The sequence below is a fragment of the Chiloscyllium plagiosum genome, chromosome 4, assembly GCF_004010195.1.
Source record: "Chiloscyllium plagiosum isolate BGI_BamShark_2017 chromosome 4, ASM401019v2, whole genome shotgun sequence".
NCBI classification, from domain to species: domain Eukaryota; kingdom Metazoa; phylum Chordata; class Chondrichthyes; order Orectolobiformes; family Hemiscylliidae; genus Chiloscyllium; species Chiloscyllium plagiosum.
The window spans coordinates 107,636,630-107,658,378 of record NC_057713.1 but is presented as its reverse complement, the minus strand read 5'-3'; the positions used below and the strand labels follow the sequence as shown (position 1 = coordinate 107,658,378).

General features: G+C 41.0%; 1 protein-coding gene and 1 long non-coding RNA gene across 6 annotated transcripts in view; one reads left to right on the top strand and one right to left on the bottom strand.

The window, feature by feature from the left end:
• Positions 1–45: 45 nt before the first annotated feature.
• On the bottom strand, positions 46–21,042 carry LOC122549300. Of its 2 annotated transcripts, none has more exons than XR_006311485.1 (3): positions 20,957–21,042; positions 5,212–5,438; positions 46–1,028 (listed from the first exon to the last, which is right to left on the bottom strand). It is a non-coding gene; the product is annotated as an uncharacterized LOC122549300 (long non-coding RNA). The 2 variants fall into 2 exon arrangements; XR_006311486.1 differs by having other exon boundaries at positions 46–1,010.
• The window catches only part of LOC122549299 (programmed cell death 6 interacting protein), a 102,716-nt gene continuing 101,973 nt past the window's right edge, over positions 21,007–21,749 (top strand). For 2 of the 4 annotated variants that reach the window (XM_043688857.1, XM_043688855.1), the window contains exon 1: positions 21,007–21,304. In XM_043688857.1, coding sequence (XP_043544792.1) covers positions 21,096–21,304 — 209 coding nt within the window. In that variant the 5' untranslated portion in view covers positions 21,007–21,095. The remainder of the gene's footprint in view (positions 21,305–21,749) is intronic. The other 2 variants (XM_043688859.1, XM_043688858.1) reach the window with 1 other exon arrangement.

Sequence of the window (21,749 nt, the reverse complement as noted above, 5' to 3'; positions counted from 1 at the left end):
AAACGTCGATTATCCTGCTCCTCGGATGCTGCCTGGCCTGCTGCGCTTTTCCAACACCACACTTTTCAACTCTGGTCTCCAGCATCTGCAGTCCTCACTTTCTCCTAAACACTGGCACCTTGATCAATTGATTTAATGTGATTGCAATTAAAAGTGCTAAGTCATAGTTTTGGAATCAATTTACCATTCAAATGAAAGCTTTCACCACACATTCCATCACAATCAATCAAAAATTCAAACTGGATATCCTTTAATTTGTATATTACAAATTACCAAAATGACCAATCTCTTAGACGGGCCTATAACCATTTTCCTGATCAGGTATTTTCTCACAGATTGTCCCCCTTCCCAACTACATAGAGGGACTATCCCATTTTACTTTATGACTCCTTGCTCCGCTATAAACAATTTCCACTGTCCATACTGCGGGGTGAGAAATTTACTGAGCCTGCCCTCTTTCCTTATATAGTAATTTCCACCGGCCATATCTGAAAGAGGCAGCTTCCTAAACCGAACCTGTCAGGTAGTGATGATCACTTCCCTGACTGGGGTCTCCAGGTCCCGACCTTTTTCCTACAGGAACAATACAGAGGAGCCAATGTTACCCGCAGCAATTCAGAGCAATCTGACAAAATTTTCCGACCTTACAAGCTGAATCCAGGTGGTTCGTTCGACCTCTTCAAGGTACCAGTTCCACTGGGCAAGGGACAGATTGTCTGGTTGAACACAAGGAGCAGTCTGGGGTAAAATACCCCGAGGCACACTTATTGCTCTGTTCTGTTCAATTCCGACTTGCGTTTCACTTACTCAACCCAGTGAGACATTCCCTATGTTGACGTCTTAGTCATGGCACCAAATGGTGATGTATATTTTGTTCCACAAATCCGGATGTCACAAGTTTCAGCACAATAGTAGATGCTTTATTATCGGACAGCCGGCGAAAGATTCTCAATGTCCCCAAAAGTAGTTGTGCGTCTACTCGTGGTGACACTTCTCCACGAATCTTTGCTCTACACACAAAGGCAGTACTTTTTTATAGGAATAATAGAAAAGGTCTATAAGTCACATGGGTGATTGTCATTATATTGTTTAAGATTGGCAATTATAATTTTACAAGGCCCGGTGAATGTCGATGTCCTGTGATAACGAGTGAATGAATTACAGGGACTGATGATCATATTCTTCGTGATCATATGTTGATGGGAAGAGATTGAGGCAGTTTAACAGAGTTGTGGCCAAGGCTATCAGTCTTGTCTGGGGAGGACAAATACCTTTGCCTGAGGCTGCAGAGGAATCCACACGTGTGGCTCCAATGGATTCCTTCTCTAAGATTCAGTCAGCCTCCTCCCTAATGAGCTGTTCTGTCTATTCTGTAAGAGGACAGACATGCAACTGATACTGCAATGAGTCTCTTTGGTAGTGGAATGTTTAACCCTTCAGTCCCCAGTATGCCTTGAAAGAGAAGTAAAATATGGAATTGATCTCTTTGTGGCTTTCTAACCTCTTCAAGGAGAGCAGATTTAGTAAGAAATTTTAGAAGTAAATAGTGAGGTAGCCCATATCAGACAAGCTCTCAAGACAGGTTTTAAGGCCAGATTGACACAGGTTAAGAATTGTGATCCCAAATAAAAGTTTGTGACCCCTTGTGAAGTTTAATGAGATTTGATGACCCATTATAACATTACCATGAGAAGTGGTGTTGAGAAATCCACAGGATCTGTCTTGATCACATTTGCTATTTGATGTGCACAGTGGGGTGCTCGATCACATGTATTACCTATTTTTAGCACTTTTTAATTCTGGTTAGTAGAAATAAGTTGTAGATTATCCTATTGTTCCAATTTATATTGGAAAGTATTGTTTGTTCAAAGACATGGAATCTTGAGACTTTTTTCTTTTAATAATCCCCTTGAAAATCACTTTTTGTCGCCTTTAAAAATAAAGGTGACTTGTCCCAAACCAGATTATAGCATAGTTTTCAGTTTTGTCTGGGATCATAACAGGCAGAAGGCTCAAGAACTACATAACAAAATTTAAAGCAGTATATTTCAAACTTCCAGAGGCTTAATTTGGTGCCTCAACCTCATCGAGAAGCTGGTTTCTTCAGGCTTATGATGATAAACTACTGAACTAGTTATCCAACTTCTTTAGAGGAATGAGTCATAAAAACAAATACATTTTTGCATGATATATAAGTCTACATTTTAAAAGTGTGTATTAGTCGATTCTGTTTCTCAAATGTATAAAAATTATAAAAGCAGTCAAGCTTAAATCAGATGAATTCACAAGAATATTTGTTAATTTTGGCTGTGTATCAATATGCTCTGCTAATCCAAGATTCACAGGTAAAATTTAATTTACCCACCTGGCTTCCTTCAAATTTATAAAATAACAATATGTGTTGTTACATGTTTTAAAAATCATCAATTTTCTACTTTCAAAAATAGGAACTTAAAGCAGAATTTTTTTCCAGCATCATGTATTCAGCTAGTGGGACCAGAAGTGCCTGGCATTTCAGCTTGAAAATAGAATGTGTTATCATGTGATGGCCAAGCAAAATGAGATGTCAAAATGAGTGCCCTGGTCAATCATGTAATAGGAGCAGACAGGAATTCACCAGCCTCACCTTTACTTCATGAGTTCGAAGACCTGGGCATCTGACAGGAATCCACTCTCTATCATCCATACCAGCAAAATCAGCATTGCCAATTGTAAACAGTTAATGATTTTGGAAATTACTGTGGTCCACTTAATTTTAATCTGTAACCTCCAATTGGATTTGTAGAATTGCTGCAGAACACCTCCTCACCCCCACCCCACTTGTATCATTCTGATCTTTCACTTCTGATTTTGCAGAACAGTTGTAACCTTTCCAGTTCAGATATGTCATTCCCACTGGATTTGTGTGGATTTATATAACAACTGTGACACCACCACTAGTGAATACCCACATTTGCTGTGTTCCAGTACCAAAATCTGTTTAAATATTTCCCTGCAGGTTCTCCACCAAACTGTCTGGGCATCTTCTTTCCTAATGATGACAGCAGGAAGCCTTTCCACTTGATCAAGATGGCCAAAGCAGCAGTATTTTGCATTCATGGGATCCAAAACAAGACATTTCAACGCTGCAAGCAAGTGAATGATACCTTGCACCCGGCAAAAATAAATGCCATCAGTGACCATAGTCAGTGGGATAGATATAGGACATCAAGCAACATCAATGCATGAGCGGAGAGGGATGCTAGACAGGTGTTAGCTTTCCAAGCCTCAGTCTCAGATAAGTGATTTTTACTGAACAGTAGTACATTTGGAAAATGGTAATATAATAAGGCAGAGCAAGAATGAGAATTTATGTTTTACTAACTTATTCAAGTTCTTTGATAAAGTAACAAACTATTCTCCCTGTGTCTGCGTGGGTTTCCTGGAGGCGCTCCCATTTCCTCCCACAGTCCAAAGATGTGCAAGTTGGGTGGATTGGCCATACTAAATTGCCCGTAGGGTCCACAGATGTGCAGGCTAGGTGGATTAGCCATAGGAGGTGGGGTGAGTCTGGGTGGGATGCTCTTTGGAGGGTCAGTGTGGACTCGATGGGCTGAATAGTTTGCTTATACGCTGTAGGATTCTACAATTCTACTCAAAGGTTACTAAACAAAATAAGAGCTCATAATGTAGAGGATAGTTAGAGATTGCACAGCTAACAGGAAGCAGAGAGTAGGGATTGAGTGAATGATTTTCGATGAGCAAACAGTAATAGAGTAACTCAGGAATCAAATCTGGGGCCTCAATATTTAAACTCCGAATCAATGACTTGGATGGTGGGACCAAATATATGGTGGCTAAATTTTCTGATGACTCAAGATAGGTAGATAGGTAACTTCTGAAGAGGACACAAAATGTCTACAGAGGGATTAGCTATGGTCAGTGAATAGGCAATAATATGGAAGGTAGAAGGTGGATTTATCTACTTTAACAGGAAGAATCATAAAGCAGTGTGTTATGTGAATGGAAAGAGATCGAAGAACTCTGGTACAGAGCAATCTAAGTGACCCAGCACCTGAATCACAAAATACTAAATGAAGGTGCAGCAAACAATTAGGAATGTAAGTGGAATGTTTGCATTTATTGCAAGGGGTATCAAGTATAAAAGTACTGGAGTGTTGCTGCCTCTGGACATTAATCAGACAAAATTTGGAGTATTGTGAAGTTTGCAATGTTTTCCAAATTTTCTGGCATTCTGTTAGAATGTAGCCTTTAGAGCATGCTCAATCCTAATAACTGCTAGGTGGCTGCATTAAAATCTGCACGGCAGTAGGTGAAAGGCTCATTGCAAGGTTTTCAGTAAAGCGCTCAGGACAGTTCAGAGTTCAAAGGATACAGAATTGGAGAGAAAGAGAGACAAACAGACAGCCAGAGGCAGACTCCATGTTAGGAGTACTAGCATAGTACTGGTTGCATTGCTGGAAGTCAGCTAAACTACACAGATTCAGTGCAGTGCAGTGAACAGAGTGAGGAGTCAGGACAACTCAATGGCACAGAGCTGTTAGAACTGAAGAAGTTCTTAGTGAGCAGCTAAGTGTTGGAGGCAGGACACAGAAGTCCTGGGGAGCTAAGAAAATGGGAAGGTTACTGATTGTTTTTGGGAAGCTGTGAGTGGGCTCAGTAAAAGCCTGCGAGCATTAATGCATCTGTGCAGCTGAGTGAGTGGCTGTTGAAAAGCTCACATGTAGTATTTGCCCAATGCAGTTGAGCAAGATTGGAGTTTGTGTGATTAAAACCCAGGGTCAGGATTGGCTCAGTGAATCTGGCTGTCACTGAAGAGCTGGAGTTACGTTTGTGAATGAGTACTGCAACTCAGTTTTGTAGTCAAGGGAAGCATAGAATCCACAAAAGTAGGGAAAATTGACCAGATTGGGTCATTGACGCAGTCCATAATGGGGCAGATGTTTTAATCAGCAAACCTAAAGAACTGTAAACCCTTGTGAAGTTTAATGAGATTGGATATATCATGAACATCTGGGGCTGAGAAATCTGTGGGACCTGTTTTGATCTCATTTGCTCTTTGATTTGCACTGTGCATGTTCAGTCCATAGTAATACGGTGATGTGAGAGCCACTGCCCTTGACATCAAGGCCACATTTGACTGCCAAGGAACCGAAGCAAACACCAAGTCAATGGGCATTGGGGAAAACTCTCCATTAATTGGAATCATACCTGGCATGAAGGAAGACGGTTGTGGTTGTTGGAAATCAGGTGATGTCAGTTCCAAGACATCCCTGCAAATGTTGCTCATGGTAGGGTCTTGGCCCCACCCATCTTCAGCTGATCAATCAAGGACCTTCCTACCATCACAAAGATCAGAAGTGGGGTTGTTTGCTGATGATTGCACAATATTTGACTTCTCAGAAACTAAAGCAGTCCACGTCCCAATACAACAAGATCTGAACAGAACAGAACAGAAAAGTGGTAAATCGAATTTGCACGCAAACACAGAAGTTGCTGGAAAAGCTCAGCAGATCTGGCAGCATCTGTGAAGAAAAAATCAAAGTTAACATTTCAGAACCAATGAGCCTTCCTCAAATTTGCACTATGTAAAAACCAAGTGATGACCATCTCCAACAAGAGAGAATCTAACTATTGCCCCTTTAATTTAAGTGTTATAATCACAGAATCTCCGATTATCAGCATTCTAGGGTTACCATTGACCAGATTGAACAGGACTAGCCATATAAATACAGCTCCAACAACACTCAAGGAGTTAACAACATCCAGAACAAAGCAGCAGACTTGATTGACAATATATCTAGACATCCACTCCCTCCATCATCAATGCTCAATAGCAATAGTGTGTACATCTAAAAGAAGCTCTACTGAAATTCACCAAGGTTCCTTTTACTTCACCTTCCAAACATATTACCACTTTCATCTCGAAGGACAAGGGCAGTAGACACATGGGAACACCACTATCTGCAAATTTCCCTCCAAGCCAATTGTCAACCTCACTTGGAAATAAATCAGTGTCGCTGGGTCAAAATCCTGGAATTCCTTCCCTAATGGAATTATAGATCTATCTATGGCACATGGACTGTAGCGGTTCCAGAAAGCAGCACACTATCATCTTCTCAAAGGCAACTAGACATGGAAGTAAATGCTGGCCAGGTGAATGATGCCCAAATCCCATGATGATGAATAAAAATAAATACTTACCACATGTTAATTTTAGGTATTAGCAAAAGGTTAAGCATATATTGTAGATTGTATTACTCTTCCAATTTCATTTCTCCTAATAAAGTTCTTTTTTTTTCAAATCCATACAGTCTTGTGGCTTTATTCACTTAGTAGGTCTGCTGGATTTCATACTTTGTCTACTTTAAAAATGAAAATGACTTGTCCTTAGCCTGATCATAATGTAAACCTGCATCTGGTCTAGGATTATAATAAGTATGTGTACCTGAAATGATGCCCTTTCTTTATGATGTTCCTGGACCAGTCATGTACTTTCAGTGTGTCCTATTTCTCTTTTGAAAAATCAAAGGACTTCAATTCAACAATATTAACTGGAAAATTATTTGAACACTAGGTCAGCATTATGAAAATCAGCTGTTATATTTTGACATACTGGAATTGGTCAATGACATAACAAAAGGTGAAGATGAGCATTCCTAAAAATGGTATGTTGTGACAAAGCTTTTTATGTGTCACACCTGAACGTTTGCAAGAATATCTTTCAAAATAGCAACAATGTTTTATACTATATGAGAATAGAACATTGATTGTTTGGTAGTAGATTCTGATTGGCAGAGGTGACTGCTTGTACAATTTAAATGATGACTGACAGTTAATTGCTGAGCTGAATAGTTACCTGAACTGTGAATAATAGCATGCAAACCTCATTTAGATTCATTTGTGGGTGTAGTTATTTTTTAACTTTAAAGATAGCTATCTATTCTCTATTGACATATTCTCAATAGCTTCAAAATTAACTTTAGATCAATTTGTTTTGGATTTTGAGATAGAACATTCAAGAGACAATAATCTCTTGGTTTTATATTTGTCTGTTTTTCAACTTGCCCAGGAGATCAAATGGCTGCCAATGGGTGCTGGGTGTTGCAAAATTATGATGCTTAGGGCATCAGGTCTTTATCAGGTAGCCCCGAAATATCAGTTGCAGTTTTGCTGTTCAACCTCAAGTCACAAAGTCGGTATAACACTAAAGGAAGTAATTTTTCCCACTGAATTCATGCTGTTGTTGAGGAATCAAATCCATACCATTCCCACACTCTATCTCTGTAGCTCTGAAAGTTTATCTCCTTCAAGAGCCAAACCAGTTTGTGTATGAAATCAGTGATTGTCTCCAGTTCTACCACCCCCATAGGTAGCAGGTTGAGGTCATTACTACTTGCTGCATAGAAAATGTTCTTCCTTACATGTGACCTGAATCCTTTGCCCAAAGCTGTAAGCTATGTCCTCCATTCCTTGCACTAGCAGCTGATGAAATAAACCTTCCTTCATCTACTTTATTTGAACCTATCATAATCTTGCACAATTCTATGAGATCCCTATTTGTTTTCCTTCATGCACCTGTACAATGTCTTGGGAAATTATTTTCTCCATTTACTGTGCCATAATAGCAAGCTGCTATTGTTGTTTATCCTGCAATTTCTTAAAATCACATGCCATTTCAAAATGTTTTTGTTATGATAGTAAGTAAAATCATACTTTCCTTTGAATGGATGAAATGTAAACAAGATATCCAACATTTAGTAGACCTATAATTAGATTTACTTGGGGGACAAAAAGGCTTTTGGGACTATAGCTCAGACCCACTGTCTGTAGCTGTCAATATAAAGCTGAAGAAAGCACTAATGGAAATGCAAAACAGGAAGTTACTCAGTTTTACAGAGCCTTGGTCAGGTCCCATCTGGAGTCTGCTGAGAAGTTTTGGGCAACGCACCTCTGGAAGGATATAATTACCAAGTTTGGAGTGGGTTTTGCGCTGACTCACTGGAAAGATACCAGGACTTACATTATGAGAAAAAGCTGCTCAAACTTCTTCGCATTCTCCTAAACGTAGAGGGATGAGGGTTGGTCTAATACAGATATTTGAAATTATTTTGAGAGATAGATGAATCAGTTTATTCCCTTAGTGGTCGGTTCCAAAGAGGCACAACCTTAAATTTCATGATGGCCTAGTGGTATTAGCCCTGGGTGGTGTAATAGAGATATTTGAAATTACTTTGAGAGATAGAACAATTAGTTTATTCCCTTACTGGGTAGGTTGCAAAGAGGCATGTCCTTAAACTTCATGATGGCCTATTGGTATTATCCCTGGAATGTTAATCCAGAGACCCAGGCAATCTTCTGGGGACCTGGGTTCAAATCCTGTCACAACAGAGGGTGGAATTTGAATTCAATAAAAATCTGAAGTAGAGAATCTAATGTTGACCACTAATCCGTTGTTGATTGTTGGAAAAACCCATTTGGTTCACTGATGTATTTTAGGAAGGAAACTGCCATCCTTACCTGGTTTGGCTTACGTGAATCTCCTTACCCACAGCAATGTTGTTGAACTTAAAGTGCCCTCTCGGCAGTTAGGGATGGGCAATAAATACTGGCCTAACCAGTGAAGCTCTCATTCCATGAATTAATGTTTTTAAAAAAAAAGAATGAAATCTGGTAGCAATTTTTCAAACAAAGTGTAATTGAATCTAGAATTCTCTCCCTAAAATGGTTTGGACACAGCACTGATTAAAAGTTTTACACCAGACTTTTATTTTAGCAAGATCTTTTTTGCTTTGGTATAAGTTTGAAGAGATATAGGTCAAGTGGCGTTCAGGTATCGATCAGCGATGATCTGATTGAGTGGCAGAACAGACTACAGTGATGAATTGCCTATACATGAGTCACAGAACCATAAAAAAGTTATAGCACAGAAAAAGGTTATTCAATTCACCATGTCAGTGCAAGCTAAATAAACCAATTGTCCATTCTAATCTCATTTACCAGCAACAGTAGCCTTCTAGTTTCCGATGCTTCATATATAGATCCAGGCATGTAAAATTCCAGCTGTGGCCAAACCAGTTTCATACAGTTTAAACACTGCATCCCTGCTCTCATTTTCAATACCTCACCCAATGAAGGAAGGCATAAGGCATACCATATGACTTATTAACATCTTATGTACCTGTTCTGCTACCTTCACAAATCTGTGTACAGACACTCCAATGTCTCTCACCACCTCTATCCTCACAATATGTCCCCTATTATTGTATATTCCCTTGTTTTGCTTGCCTTCCCAAAATGTACATCCACACAATTCTTTTGATTGAATTCCATTTTGCCACTTTTCCACCCAATCCACCAAACCATTGATAGCTTCATGCCATTGACAGCGACTCTCTTTATTATAATTGCCTGTGCATCTTTTTTGTCATCTGCAAATTTCCCAGTCATGCCTTACACTTTGAAATATAAATAATTAATATGTATCACAAACAACAAACGACCCAAAATCGTGATCTCTGGTACAATTGGAAATCACTTTCCATTTGTAAAAACATCCGTCGTCCATAACAATTGTTTCTTGTCACTGAGCCAATTTTAGATTCAGCTTGTTACAATTTACTGTATCTCATGGCCTTTTCTGATTTTTCTTAACAGTTTGTCATCTGGAACCTTGTCAAATACCTTACCTCAACCTTCCATCAGCAAAACCAAGCTGACTATCCTTGATCAATCTGTACCTCTTCAAGGTAAAAGCAATAGTTAGCCCTATCTGTCAGCATTGATTCCAGTAATTTGCCCACCAGCGAGTTCAAATTGAGCAGTTTATAATTATTTGGCCTATCTCTCACATCCTTTTAAAATAATGATGCAGTTTTACAGATGTCTAATCTTGTATCTTGCCTGCATCTCATGAAGTTGAGAAAACGAGCATCCACAATTTCCTCCTGATTTCCTCCAACATGCTAGGATACATTCACCAGATCTTGGTGATTTATCCACCTTCAAGGAGGTCAGTCTGTCTGGCACTTGCCGATTTGTTATGCGTATTTAATCTACTATTTCACATTTGTCCTCTTTGGCTAAATTTCTGCAACAGCCCTCTCTTTTATGAAGACAGAGACAAAATACTCATTAAGAAACTTGCCCACATACTCATTACCATTGACATCTCTGATCGTTCCAACCCTTTCCTTAGTTATTCTCTTGCTCTTAATGTACCAATAAAACTTCTTTGGATTTTCCTGAATTATACTGGCCTTTGTTTTTCTGTATTCGCTTTTGCTATATTAATTTCCTTTCTCACATCATCTCATACTTGTTGTACTTCTCTAAGCTCCCTAGAGCAAAACTTTATTTAAGATTGTCATGACCTTTATTTTCTGCTTTATCTTACCCCAAATGCAAGAGGATTCTAGATTTGGCAGTATGACCCTTTTTCTTTGTGGGGCCAGTCTATAGTGTCAAGATTAGAATGGCGCTGGAAAAGCACAGCAGGCCAGGCAGCATCCGAGTAGCAGGAAAAGCCCTTCGCTTTTGCCCGAAAAGTTGATTTTTCCTGCTCCTCAGATGCTGCCTGGCTTGCTGCGCTTCTCCAGCACCATTCTAATCTTGACCCTGATCTCCAGCATCTGCAGTTCTTACTTTCGCCTAGACAGACAAAAAGCTATGACACAAAAACTAGGTGAGTCAGGTTGAATGTACTGACAAGGATTGTAGGACTAACTTGATTGCAGTGAGAAGGTATAGATGTCATGGGAAAAACAACCTCATTCTGTAACAAATCCTTCATTTTTTGTCTCAAAAACCAGTTCCAACTAGCTCCTTTTCTGTACAAATGTACAATTCTGCACTTTGTTATATGATCGATAGCTTTGTTCTTCTAAATGCTATTCAACTAAATGGAACTTTTAACAGTAAGTGTTTTTAAATCGGCATCATTTCAGAACCAGACAACTTTCACAGAGCTGGTTTGAACAATTCCCTGCACTTTTCATAAACTAATTAAAGTTGCCTCAAATATCTAAATTGATATGTACTAACATGTCATTTAATTAGGTTTACTGAATTGACTAAATTGATCATTAATTTAAGATCAGCTTGGTTCAATTGTGGTATAATGAAATTCATTTAAATCATGACAATCACCTGACTCTATCATCATCATTAAGAAAGAAGACAGCAGTCTAGCAGGAGCATGTGAAGAGAGAGTTATTCTTGATGAAGGGCTTTTGCCCGAAATGTCGATTTTACTGTTCCTTGGATGCTGCCTGAACTGCTGTGCTCTTCCAGCATCACTAATCCAGAAATTGAAGAAGTATGCCTAGTTCTAAAGTCTAAAAAGCCTCGGAGACAGTGTAGTTGTAGATACTCACAACCTGTGATACTGGTCTGGAGCATTTCAATGTGCAGGTAGCAGTATTGATTTAAAGCACAAAATAAAGAAATAAGTAAACTTGTGTAAACACCCTTGCTTAATGGGTAAAAGCTAAAGGTTTAAAAAAAGTATTTAAAGAAATCTATAAAGCAAAATTAACAGCAGTATGGCATGAGCAGACATCAAGACGATCTGATGAACATTGCACCCACATTTTAAGAAGTATGTGTATAGCCAGGATTTGGAACCTCATTGCAGTTGAATACTGAGTTTATTGTCTGGTATTGGCAACACATCTTAAATATTGCTCCAAATTATGAATATGTTTGATCAGTAAAGCTGGAATGAAAAATGATATTTTTGACACTAGTAAACATTTAAAAAAGTGATATTGAAATGTTTGTTAGTATCTGTTATGTCCATTATCTGATGAAATAATTTGGTTCTTTGCAATGGTTAACTTTCAAACTAGCTTGTTACGATTGTAACCATTGTACTTGAAGATACCTTGCTCACTCCATTTCTTCTTCTTGTTCCCCTTGTACATGTCTATAACATGCGTTTTGTTAATGCTAATTTGCTGTAACGCGATTGATGAATTGGAAACACTGTTTCTAAAGTGCGAACTTTTAAAACATGTGTTGGTTGTAATGTGATTACATCGCCAACACTTTAAGCGCTGTTTCTAAAGCACGATTTTTCTATAATGCGGGGTTGCACAAAAATGCAACCATTGCATCGTAGAAGAACTATCTGTATGACTTTGTGGTCAAGTAAGCATGGGATCAAAATTCAACATTCTAAATTGACCCACAGCTGGAGAAATCAGATCTGATAGAAAATTGGCCAAGCTAAATTAAAGCCAGCAGCTAATGGCCACATAGAACAGTGGAAACCAAGATCAAAGAGTCACAAAGGCTTGGGGGAACAAGTTACAACCAGCCCGAAAGTTGTGTATGGAGAAGTGTTGATCACACCTACTGACACCTCAACTTCTGACCAGTGCCTGAGGATGTGCACTTTTCACCTCCCTGAAAATAATGAACGGTGTTGGTGTGACCCCATTGGATGCTTTGAACCTCTCTCAACACCATCGGCCAAAGGTCACAGAACATTCGGGAAGGTCTGGGACAAGGGCAGGGATAAAAACACACACTGAGAAGCCACCCCCTCAGCAAAAACATGCAGCAAGACTTGTGGCAAAAGACTATCTGGCGACCCAGGAGAAAATCTGGTTGACCCACTAAGAGATGAAAGACTTATGCCTGAAACGTCGACACTCCTGCTCCTCGGATGCTGCCTGACCTGCTGTGCTTTTCCAGCACCACACTTTTCAATTGTCTGATTCTCGAGCATCTGTGGTCCTCGCTTTTTCCCAGATGGAAGACAGCCAGTCCTTCATCAGAGAGGGACAGATATTTCATTGGTTCAGCTCAAGCATGGACTGTTGCGGGTAATATCCTTTCTCAGATGGATAGAGCTAACAAAGAATAAATATGATGAGAATTTAGGAAATGTTCATGTGGTGCATTTAATAAGGAATATTTTATTAATAAAATCGAGTTGAACCATAAACTAACTTTTGTGTCTTGTTGTCTGCCTCATTGACAAGAGCATTCGAATAATGTGTTTTTAATACATAATCTTGTTGAAGTGTCCTAGGTAGCCTTCCAACGTTGCACCTAACTAATCTTAAGCTCTCAGACATCCAGCCTGAGCCTTAATTAAGAGACCAACTATCTATGTCAGAGCCAGGATTCAAGTGGTTAAAGGAAGGTGAAAACTTCTGATCAATGATTGGGCCATAAACCAAGTGCTTGCAACAGAAATGGACAAACAGCAAGAGTTAGTCCAGGGTCAGAACTCATGGAAACGGAAATCTAGCATAGGTTAGTACAAGGTCGGAGACCCCAGAAACAGAGACAATGAAGCCAAATGCCTCCAGATCAGAGGACAACGCAGTACTCACGTTGTGCTCTAATCAAATGCCGATACAACTGAAACAAGACTTCACTACTCTCTTGATGAAATCCTTTTGCAATAAAGCCTAAAATTCTGTTAGCCTTCCTAACAATTTGCTGCACTTACAGGTTATCCTTCAGTGACTTTTAACAAGAACATCGAGGTCCATTTATACATCTACAATTTCCAGATTTGCTATGTTCTAGCTGTGGGCTAACCAAAGCTTTGTACAGTTCTAGCATAACCTCACTGCTCTTGAACTCTATGCTTTGGCTAATAAAGGCATGTATCCCATAAGACTTCTTAACCATTTTATCCAACTGACCTTAAGGAACCATACCTTAATACACACCAAGGTCCCTCTGATCCTTGGTGCTTCCCAGGTCATTAAGTATTCCAATGCCTTACTTATCCTGCCCAAACGCATCACCTCATATTTATCTGAATTGAGTGGAATTCCATTTATCACTCATCAACCCATCTGACCAGGCCATCTATATCCCTCTGTAATCCAAGGCAATCCTCCTCACTATTTACAACTCCAACAACATTTGTATCATCTGCAGCATTACTGATCAACCTTCCTACATTCAACTCTAAATTATTTATATACCATAAACAGCAAAGGCCCCAACACTGACTCCTATGGGACCACACTGGACATGGAATTTCAGTCAGAGAAATACCCTCAATCATTGCTCTCTGCTTCCTGCCACTCAAATAAATGTGGATTCAATTTGCCAAACTTCCGAGGATCCCACAGGCTCTTAAATTTGTTTCCAGTCTCCCATATGGGACTTTATCAAAAAACTTTGCTGAAGTCCAAGTAGACTACATCAAAAGCACTGCCCTCAAATACAAACTTGGTCACCTATTTGAAAATTCAATTCAACCATCCTTTAACAAAACAATGCTGACAGATCTTGATTAATGCCTGCCTCTCCAAATGCAAATTAACTCTTAATTAGATGTTAATTTTTTTAGTTATTAACTTATTTATATTTCTTTTTACAAATTATACCTTACCACTAATCTGGATACTACACCAAGACTTGAGAGTAGAATAGGCTTCAACCAATTAAGAGGTACTCACACCTGAAATACAAGTGGTTGTGTCAGGTCTTGATTTGAAGTTTAGTTAGACCTTCCTGCCTTCAAACCCTCCCTTTCTAAGACCAAATATTGACCTTCCAAACTTTGTTATGTCATTCTTGTTTTTTGTTCCATCAGGAACTGAGGGCAGGCCACTCCTTCCAGTCTACCTGATTTTTTAAATTTCAAAAATATACTTATTCATCAAGAAATCTTTATATATATTCATAGTCACAAACACAGTTTGGTCCTGTGTAGTAGCATATTAAGAAAACAAAAACATTGAAGGTTGACACTATCCAACTAACCAAAGATATCTCTTACTCATACAAGACTACATTTACATGCATTTGAGGCACCAGGAGGGTCTGATAACTGAACAGATCCCTTTAACTTCAGCAGGAAGACTTTAGAGAGTGATCTTTCCCCACCGCACCTTGGAAGCAGCTTTCCCAAGCTTTAGTTCGTCCATCAACATGTCGTCCTGGACCTTGGAATGTGCCAATCTGCAACACTTGGTCAGGGTCAACACCCTGTTCTGGAAGACCAACAAATTTCTCATAGACCAAAAAGCATCTTTCACCAAGTTGGTGGTCCTCCAAACACAGTTGATGTTTGTCTCGGTGTGTATTCCTGGGAACAAAATCATAGAGCACAGAGCTGCTTTGGATAAACCTCGACAAAAACCACTGCAACTTTGCAGAGTTCCTTTGCAAAGACACATTCCAAAAGGAAATATGTTAGTGTCAATTCCCCCGCATCTGCTTTGAGGACAGACCGGTTATACATGAAGGATCTCACCACCAGTCAAGATGTCTTTATGGTTATTGGAAAGTTCTGATGACGAGGCATGCTGCCAAATGACTTTGACAGTCTGCTCAGCGAACTGCACAACTGAATCCACCCTTCTCCTTAACCTGCAGGGTCTTGAGGATGCTATGTGCTGACCACTTCCTAATGAACTTATGGTCAAAAATGTTTTTCTTTGCAAATTTCTACATGAAGGACAGGTGATACAGAATGGTCCAACTACTTGTACTGTTCCCTGGCAAAAGGCCAGTCCCATCCTTCGCAACACTGAGTACAGGTAGAACCTCAATATGTATTAACATTTGGTGGTTGTATACTGGGGGGTCTATGATTAGAGTGGTGCTGGAAAAGCACAGCAGGTCAGGCAGCATCTGAGGAGCAGGAAAATCGACGTTTCAGACAGGAGCCCTTCATTAGGATTCCTAATGAAGGGCTCCTGCTCGAAAGGTCGAATTTCCTTCTTCTCGGATGCTGCCTGACCTGCTGTGCTTTTCCAGCACCACTCTAGTCTTGACTCTAATCTCCAGCATCTGCAGGCCTCACGTTTGCCTGCTGGGGGTCTATGCATTTGCACACAAAAGTGGCCATCAGGTTGAGGGCGATGTGAGTTATGTTCCTCTCACCATTATCCAGAGTTTTGTACACGGACTCCAGACATAGTCCCTCTTAGATCTCCAGATGAAGTGGAAGATGGCTTGGGTGCATGCAATGGTGCAGTTTCGGGGAATGGGCTAGACCAGCACCACGTACAACAGAGAGAGTGCCTCACACCTGATGACCAGGTTTTTACCCTCAGTGGAGAGGGAGCAGTGTTTCCAAAAGACCAGTTTCTGCTTCACCTTGGTGATATGCTCCTCCCAAGATCTTGCGCACACCTCAGACCTCTGAAACATATTCCCAGCAGGTAATCTGTCCTGTTAGTGAAGGGATTAAAGGGTTGGTCAGCCCAGTTCCCAAAGAACATGGACCTCATTCTTGCCACGATTTACTTCGGCTCCCGAGGCCAGTTTGAATTGGTCGCAGATGCTTATGACACAGTGGACTGAAGTAGAAAATGGTGACGTCATCCATGTGGAGGGAGGCTTTGACCTGCATGCTTCATACCTGGAATAGTCTCCCCTCTCAGGATCACACCTTTCCTGATGGACTCAGCAAAAGGCTCTAAACAACACACAAACAAGGCAGGAGAGAGTGGGCAGCCCTGCCCGACTCTGCATCTGATCAGGAAGCTTTTTGATTCCCACCCATTGATTGAGGCTACACCATCGATGTTGGTGTACAGGATTTGCGAATTCCCTCCCCAAATCCCATTTTGACAGCATGTCCCAGATGTACGTGTGCGATTTCCTGTCAAATGCCTTCTACTGGTCCAGGCTGATGAGGCCTGTCCTGCACATATGCAATTGTGTCCCTGAGGAGCACAAGGCTCTCAGAGATCATTCTGCCCAGTACAGCTCAGGTTTGGATTGGGTGAATCACCAATCCTAGAGCAGACCTGACTCGGTTGGCGATGACCTTAGATAGGATTTTGTAATCTGCATTTAGCAGTGAAATTCATCGCCAATTTGAATTTCCTCCCTCTTCCCCTTCCGCTTGTAGATGAGGAGATGATGATACCTTTCCTCATCGATTCGCACATGTTACCAGACAGAAGCATACTGTCATACACCTCCAGCAGGTCCTGACTATTAGAGTCCCACAGAGCTAAACACAATTAAGCCGTTAAGTCTTCGCTTATGGGAGTTGTACTCTTTTCTAAGGACATGAGGGCCTTAGTAGTCTCATCCAGAGATAACAGCTGATCCAGCCTCTCTTGCATGGTGTCATCTAAGACCTCCATGACAGCGGACAAGTACGACTGTGAGGCTTCATTGTTTGTGGCCTTTGTGTCGTACAGACTGGCATAAAAGGATTTGCTGATCCTCAGTATATCAGGCTGATGACATGACGAAGTTATCTTCTTCCTTCAGGCTACTGAGTACTGTCCTCTTCTTATGCACCTTCTGGAAGCAGGAATATGAGCATGTCTCACCATGCTCTACAGTAAGGACCCAGGACCAAAAGATTATCTTGGAGGCCTCCAAGGTGAAGAGCAAGGCTTGCTGGCTCTTTAACTCCTGGAGATCCTCTGTGACATCGACCCCCGTTGTCTGCAGCAGAAGTAGGTTCTGCATGCTTTTCTGGAGTTTGAACAGTTTTCCCATCTCTCTCTCTCACCTTCTTTGAGAACATCTTTGAGGATAAAGAACCTCTTGATGTTTCACTTTTCTGTTTCCCACCAGTCCGATGGAGACACAAAGAGGGGCTTCACAGTTCTCCAATGTATGAACTCCCTTTTGAGCTCCTCAATGTTTTCTGGGATCAACAATTTCACATTCGGCTTCCACGGTCTCTTGCCGGCCCACTGGTCATCCTCTATGTGACAGTTGGCCAGCAGAAGGCACTGGTGAGAGATGTACACTGGTTTGACATCAGTGGATCTGACCAAGAATGTCAGGATGCAAACAGGAAATCTATCCTTGAGCGGACAGGCCTATTGGGCTGTGGTCAGGTGTATCTACACTGTGCTCCATTTGCAGGGGTGCTAAAGATGTCATGCAGCTTGGTAACTTTAACTGTTTGCAAGTCTGCCTCATTGCAACAAAGACAGCAGGCCCTCCTTCGACTCTGCATCATTGCAATGGTGACAACGGACCACTCTAGCCAGTCAGCCTCACTGTGAAAGTGACTGCAGGCCACTTGTCTGAGTTTGTCTGACTGCAATGGTGACTGCAGGCCAAGCTTCTTGGTTTATCTCTCTGCAATGGAGACTTCAAGCTTCTCTTCCAGTCTGCCTGTGATAGTGACTGCAGGCCACTTTACCCGTTTATCTGACTGCAACAGTGACTGCAGACCACAATGACCCTTTCATTCTTATTCTGTATTTTTTGTCTGTTAGCCATTAATACAAGCTAGCACATTATTTTCTATCCCATATGCTTTAGGTTTACCAAACAGTCTCCTCCGGGATACTTTGTCAGAAGTCTTCTGAAAGTCTAAGTACAAATCGTTCTGTTACAACGTGCGTTTCGACAACACGAATTCACTGTAACACGATTGACTAATTGGGGACGCTGTTTCTATAGCGCAAACTTTTAAAACGTGTGTTGGCTGTGGTGCTATTACAGTGCTAAAATTTTAAGTGCTGTTTCTAAATCTTGACTTTTCTATATTGCAGGGTTGCATAAGAATCCTACCCCACCCCCACTCCTTCACGTCACTACTCCATCCACCTCACCACTTATCAACCCTCACATCCCCAAATTTCACTCTGGAGTCACATTAAGCCAGGGGCAATAAAATGGGGTCACATAGAGAAATCATTTGGAAGGTATTGCTGTAGATGTTCATGACCATGCCAAGCTAGAGGGAAAAGGATGACAAGCTCGCTGTCGAGTATATCAGATCAGGAATGAGTTGGAAAGATAACTGAGGCAAATGCTGCAAGCCAATATTTGTGTATGGCGCAAAAGGAACGTGAATTTTTGTATAGTAGTGTCTTTTGTTTACTGTGGATTTCTGTTTTGCATTTGCACTACAGACCTGTCAGCTTTAACAAGTGCATCCTGCATCAAAAGATTGGGCAATGGTTTCTAAATTTCACCTGCTGTATAATAGGTAAATTAGTTATAAAGTTATACAGCATGGAAACAGATACTTTGTTCCAACTTGTCAATGCCAACTGGACATCCCAATCTGACCTAGTCCCATTTAGACTAATAGAATAATGGAGATATACAGCACGGAAACAGACTCTTTGGTCCAACTCGTCCACGCTGACCAGGTATCCCAACCTAATTAGTCCAACTTGTCAACACCCAGCCCATATCCGTCCAAACCCTTCCTATTTATATACCAGATGCCTTTTAAATGCTGTAATTGTACCAGTCTCCACCATTTCCTCTGACAGCTCATTCCATACACATAGCACACCCTGCATGAAAAAGTTGCCCCTTAAGTCACTTTTATGTCTTTCCCCTCTCAACCTACACCTATGCCCTCTTGGTTTGGACTCCCCCACCCCAGGGAAAAGACTTTGTCTATTTATCCTATCCATGCCCCTCATAATTTTATAAACCTCTATAAGGTCACGCCACAGCCTCCGACATTCCAGGGAAAATAGCCCTAGCCTATTCAACCTCTCCCAATAGATCAAATCCTTTAACCCTGGCAACATCCTTGTAAATCTTTTCTGAACCTTTTCAAGTTTCACAACATCCTTCGGATAGGAAGGAGACCAGAATTGCATGTAATATTACAAAAGTGGCCTAACCACTGTCCAGTACAGCCGCAACATGACCTCCGAACTCCTGTACTCAATACTCTGACCAATAAAGGAAAGCATACCAAATGCCACCTTCATTATTTGGCCTATATCCTCAAAGCCCTTCCTGTTCATGTAACATCTAGATGCCTTCTGTAATTGTACCCATCTCCATTACTTCCTCTGGCTGCATAAACAAGTTACCCCTTAGGTTCATTTTAAATCTTTCCCCTCTCACCTTAAACCTATGCCCTCTAGGTTTGGACTCCTCCACACTGCGAAAAAATAACTTGGCTATTCACCCTACCCATGCCCCTTAGGGTTTTACCAACTTTTACAAAAATAACCCTTCAGCCTCTAACAATCTGGGGGAAAAAGGCCCAGCCTATTCAGCGTCTCCCCTCAACTCAAACCCTCCAGTCCCAGCAACATCTTTGTAAATCTTTTCTGCACCCTCTCAAGTTTTACATCATCCTTCCTTTCGAAGGGTGACCAGAATTTTGCATAGTATTCCAAAAAGTGACCCAACCAATATCCTATTCAGCCATATGATATCCCAACTTCTCCTATATTCAATGTTCTGACCAATGAAGGCAAGTGAGCCAAACACCTTCTTTACATCCTTGTTTTATCTGTCACTTTGGCCAGTGAAATGATAGGAATGCTTTTAGATAGTTGGTTTCCAGAATTTGCATGGCATTGTTTACATGAAAACACCCTATTTGGTATGTGAGATCCAAAATACTTCTATAACGTGTGATTGATTTTTTTTGTAGTGAGCAGTCTATAATGATGCGTTTAGTTTAAAATACTTACTTTAGTATCTGTTTCTAAGGATATTTATATGTACAACTCTAATTGAAGTAGCACTGTGAAACGTACAATTTAAAAAAAACTTCAAACGTTGAAACCCTCTGTGGCGTTCAAGTCATGAAATGGTCCAGCACAAAATCCTGATATAGTCAAAGAACCTCCGAGCAGCCTGATTCCAGTTTTTGTGGTATTAAACTTGAAGGGCCACTGCAAGAGGGTTAAAAAATATTTGCGCAGACTTGTTAAACTCTTTTGTCAGGTTTGGTGGGTGCGATGAAGCAGAAACGTGATTTTTAAAAACTCATTCAGGAGACTTCAAACATACGTGAAGGTTTATTCATGATTTCGAATACCTGCATCGGGTCGTATGACCTGTTTCCGTGTTATAAAACATAGTAAAGTTTAGCCAGAGTTTAGTTCCGTCTCCTCTCGATTAAACACGCTCTTCCGCTTTCCTTAGCCACCTTTTCATATGAGACCTTTGGTCAAGCAAGTCTTGGGAAGAATATTCAAAATGCGTTCAGGAGATATTAGCATTTCATATTTAGATTTGCGTTAAGTGGCTGGAAAAATACAAACAACCCAACCCTGTGACTCACCATCTTGCACCACGCACACACAGGCTGCTTTATGTTACCGTGGAAGGGAAGGAGCTGACATCATTCCGGAAGTGATTCGGGGGACGACGTCGAAGCCAGAGCTCGCGAGCGGTCTCACCTTCCAACAGTTTCGGGGACGATGGCGACTACTTTCGTCTCGGTGCCTTTGAAGAAATCATCCGAAGTGGACCTTGCGAAGCCACTCTCCAAGTTCATCCAGAGCACTTACCCGAGTGGGGAATCACAGGCCGAGTACGTCAAGGCGGCCGAAGAGCTGAACAGCCTGCGGAAAAGTGCCGTTTGCAGGGCCCTCGACAAACACGACAGTTCTCTGGAAATTTTGTTGAGGTAAGTTTGTTCCTGGACTAGGGCCTGCGGAAAGTTCTTTTTATAAACAATAAGAGGTATGTTTAGGGGAGGAAGGTGGGTGAACAAACAGTGGAGTGGCCAGGGATGGTTCCGTGCGCCGCAGGGTTGCTGATTTGTCGGCTAGAATACGCAGTCCCAGCACCGATTCGCCTCTGAGGGCCTTAGCCTGGATTGGCCCAATTCGTGGTTTTGTAAATAAAAGTGGAAATGTTTGAATTAATTTACTACTTTTATCCAGGGAACGGGATCATGCACGCTTACTGGAAACTTGGCGAATATATTTTTGGTGGTAATCAGTTTGTTTGATGCACAGTTATCGACCATCAGCATAAATTGGCTGGACGAAATGACCTCTTTGTGCTATTTATCTTACATGGTGTCCTCATGGGCTGACTGTAGATATTTGAGCTCGAGGTCAACTCTA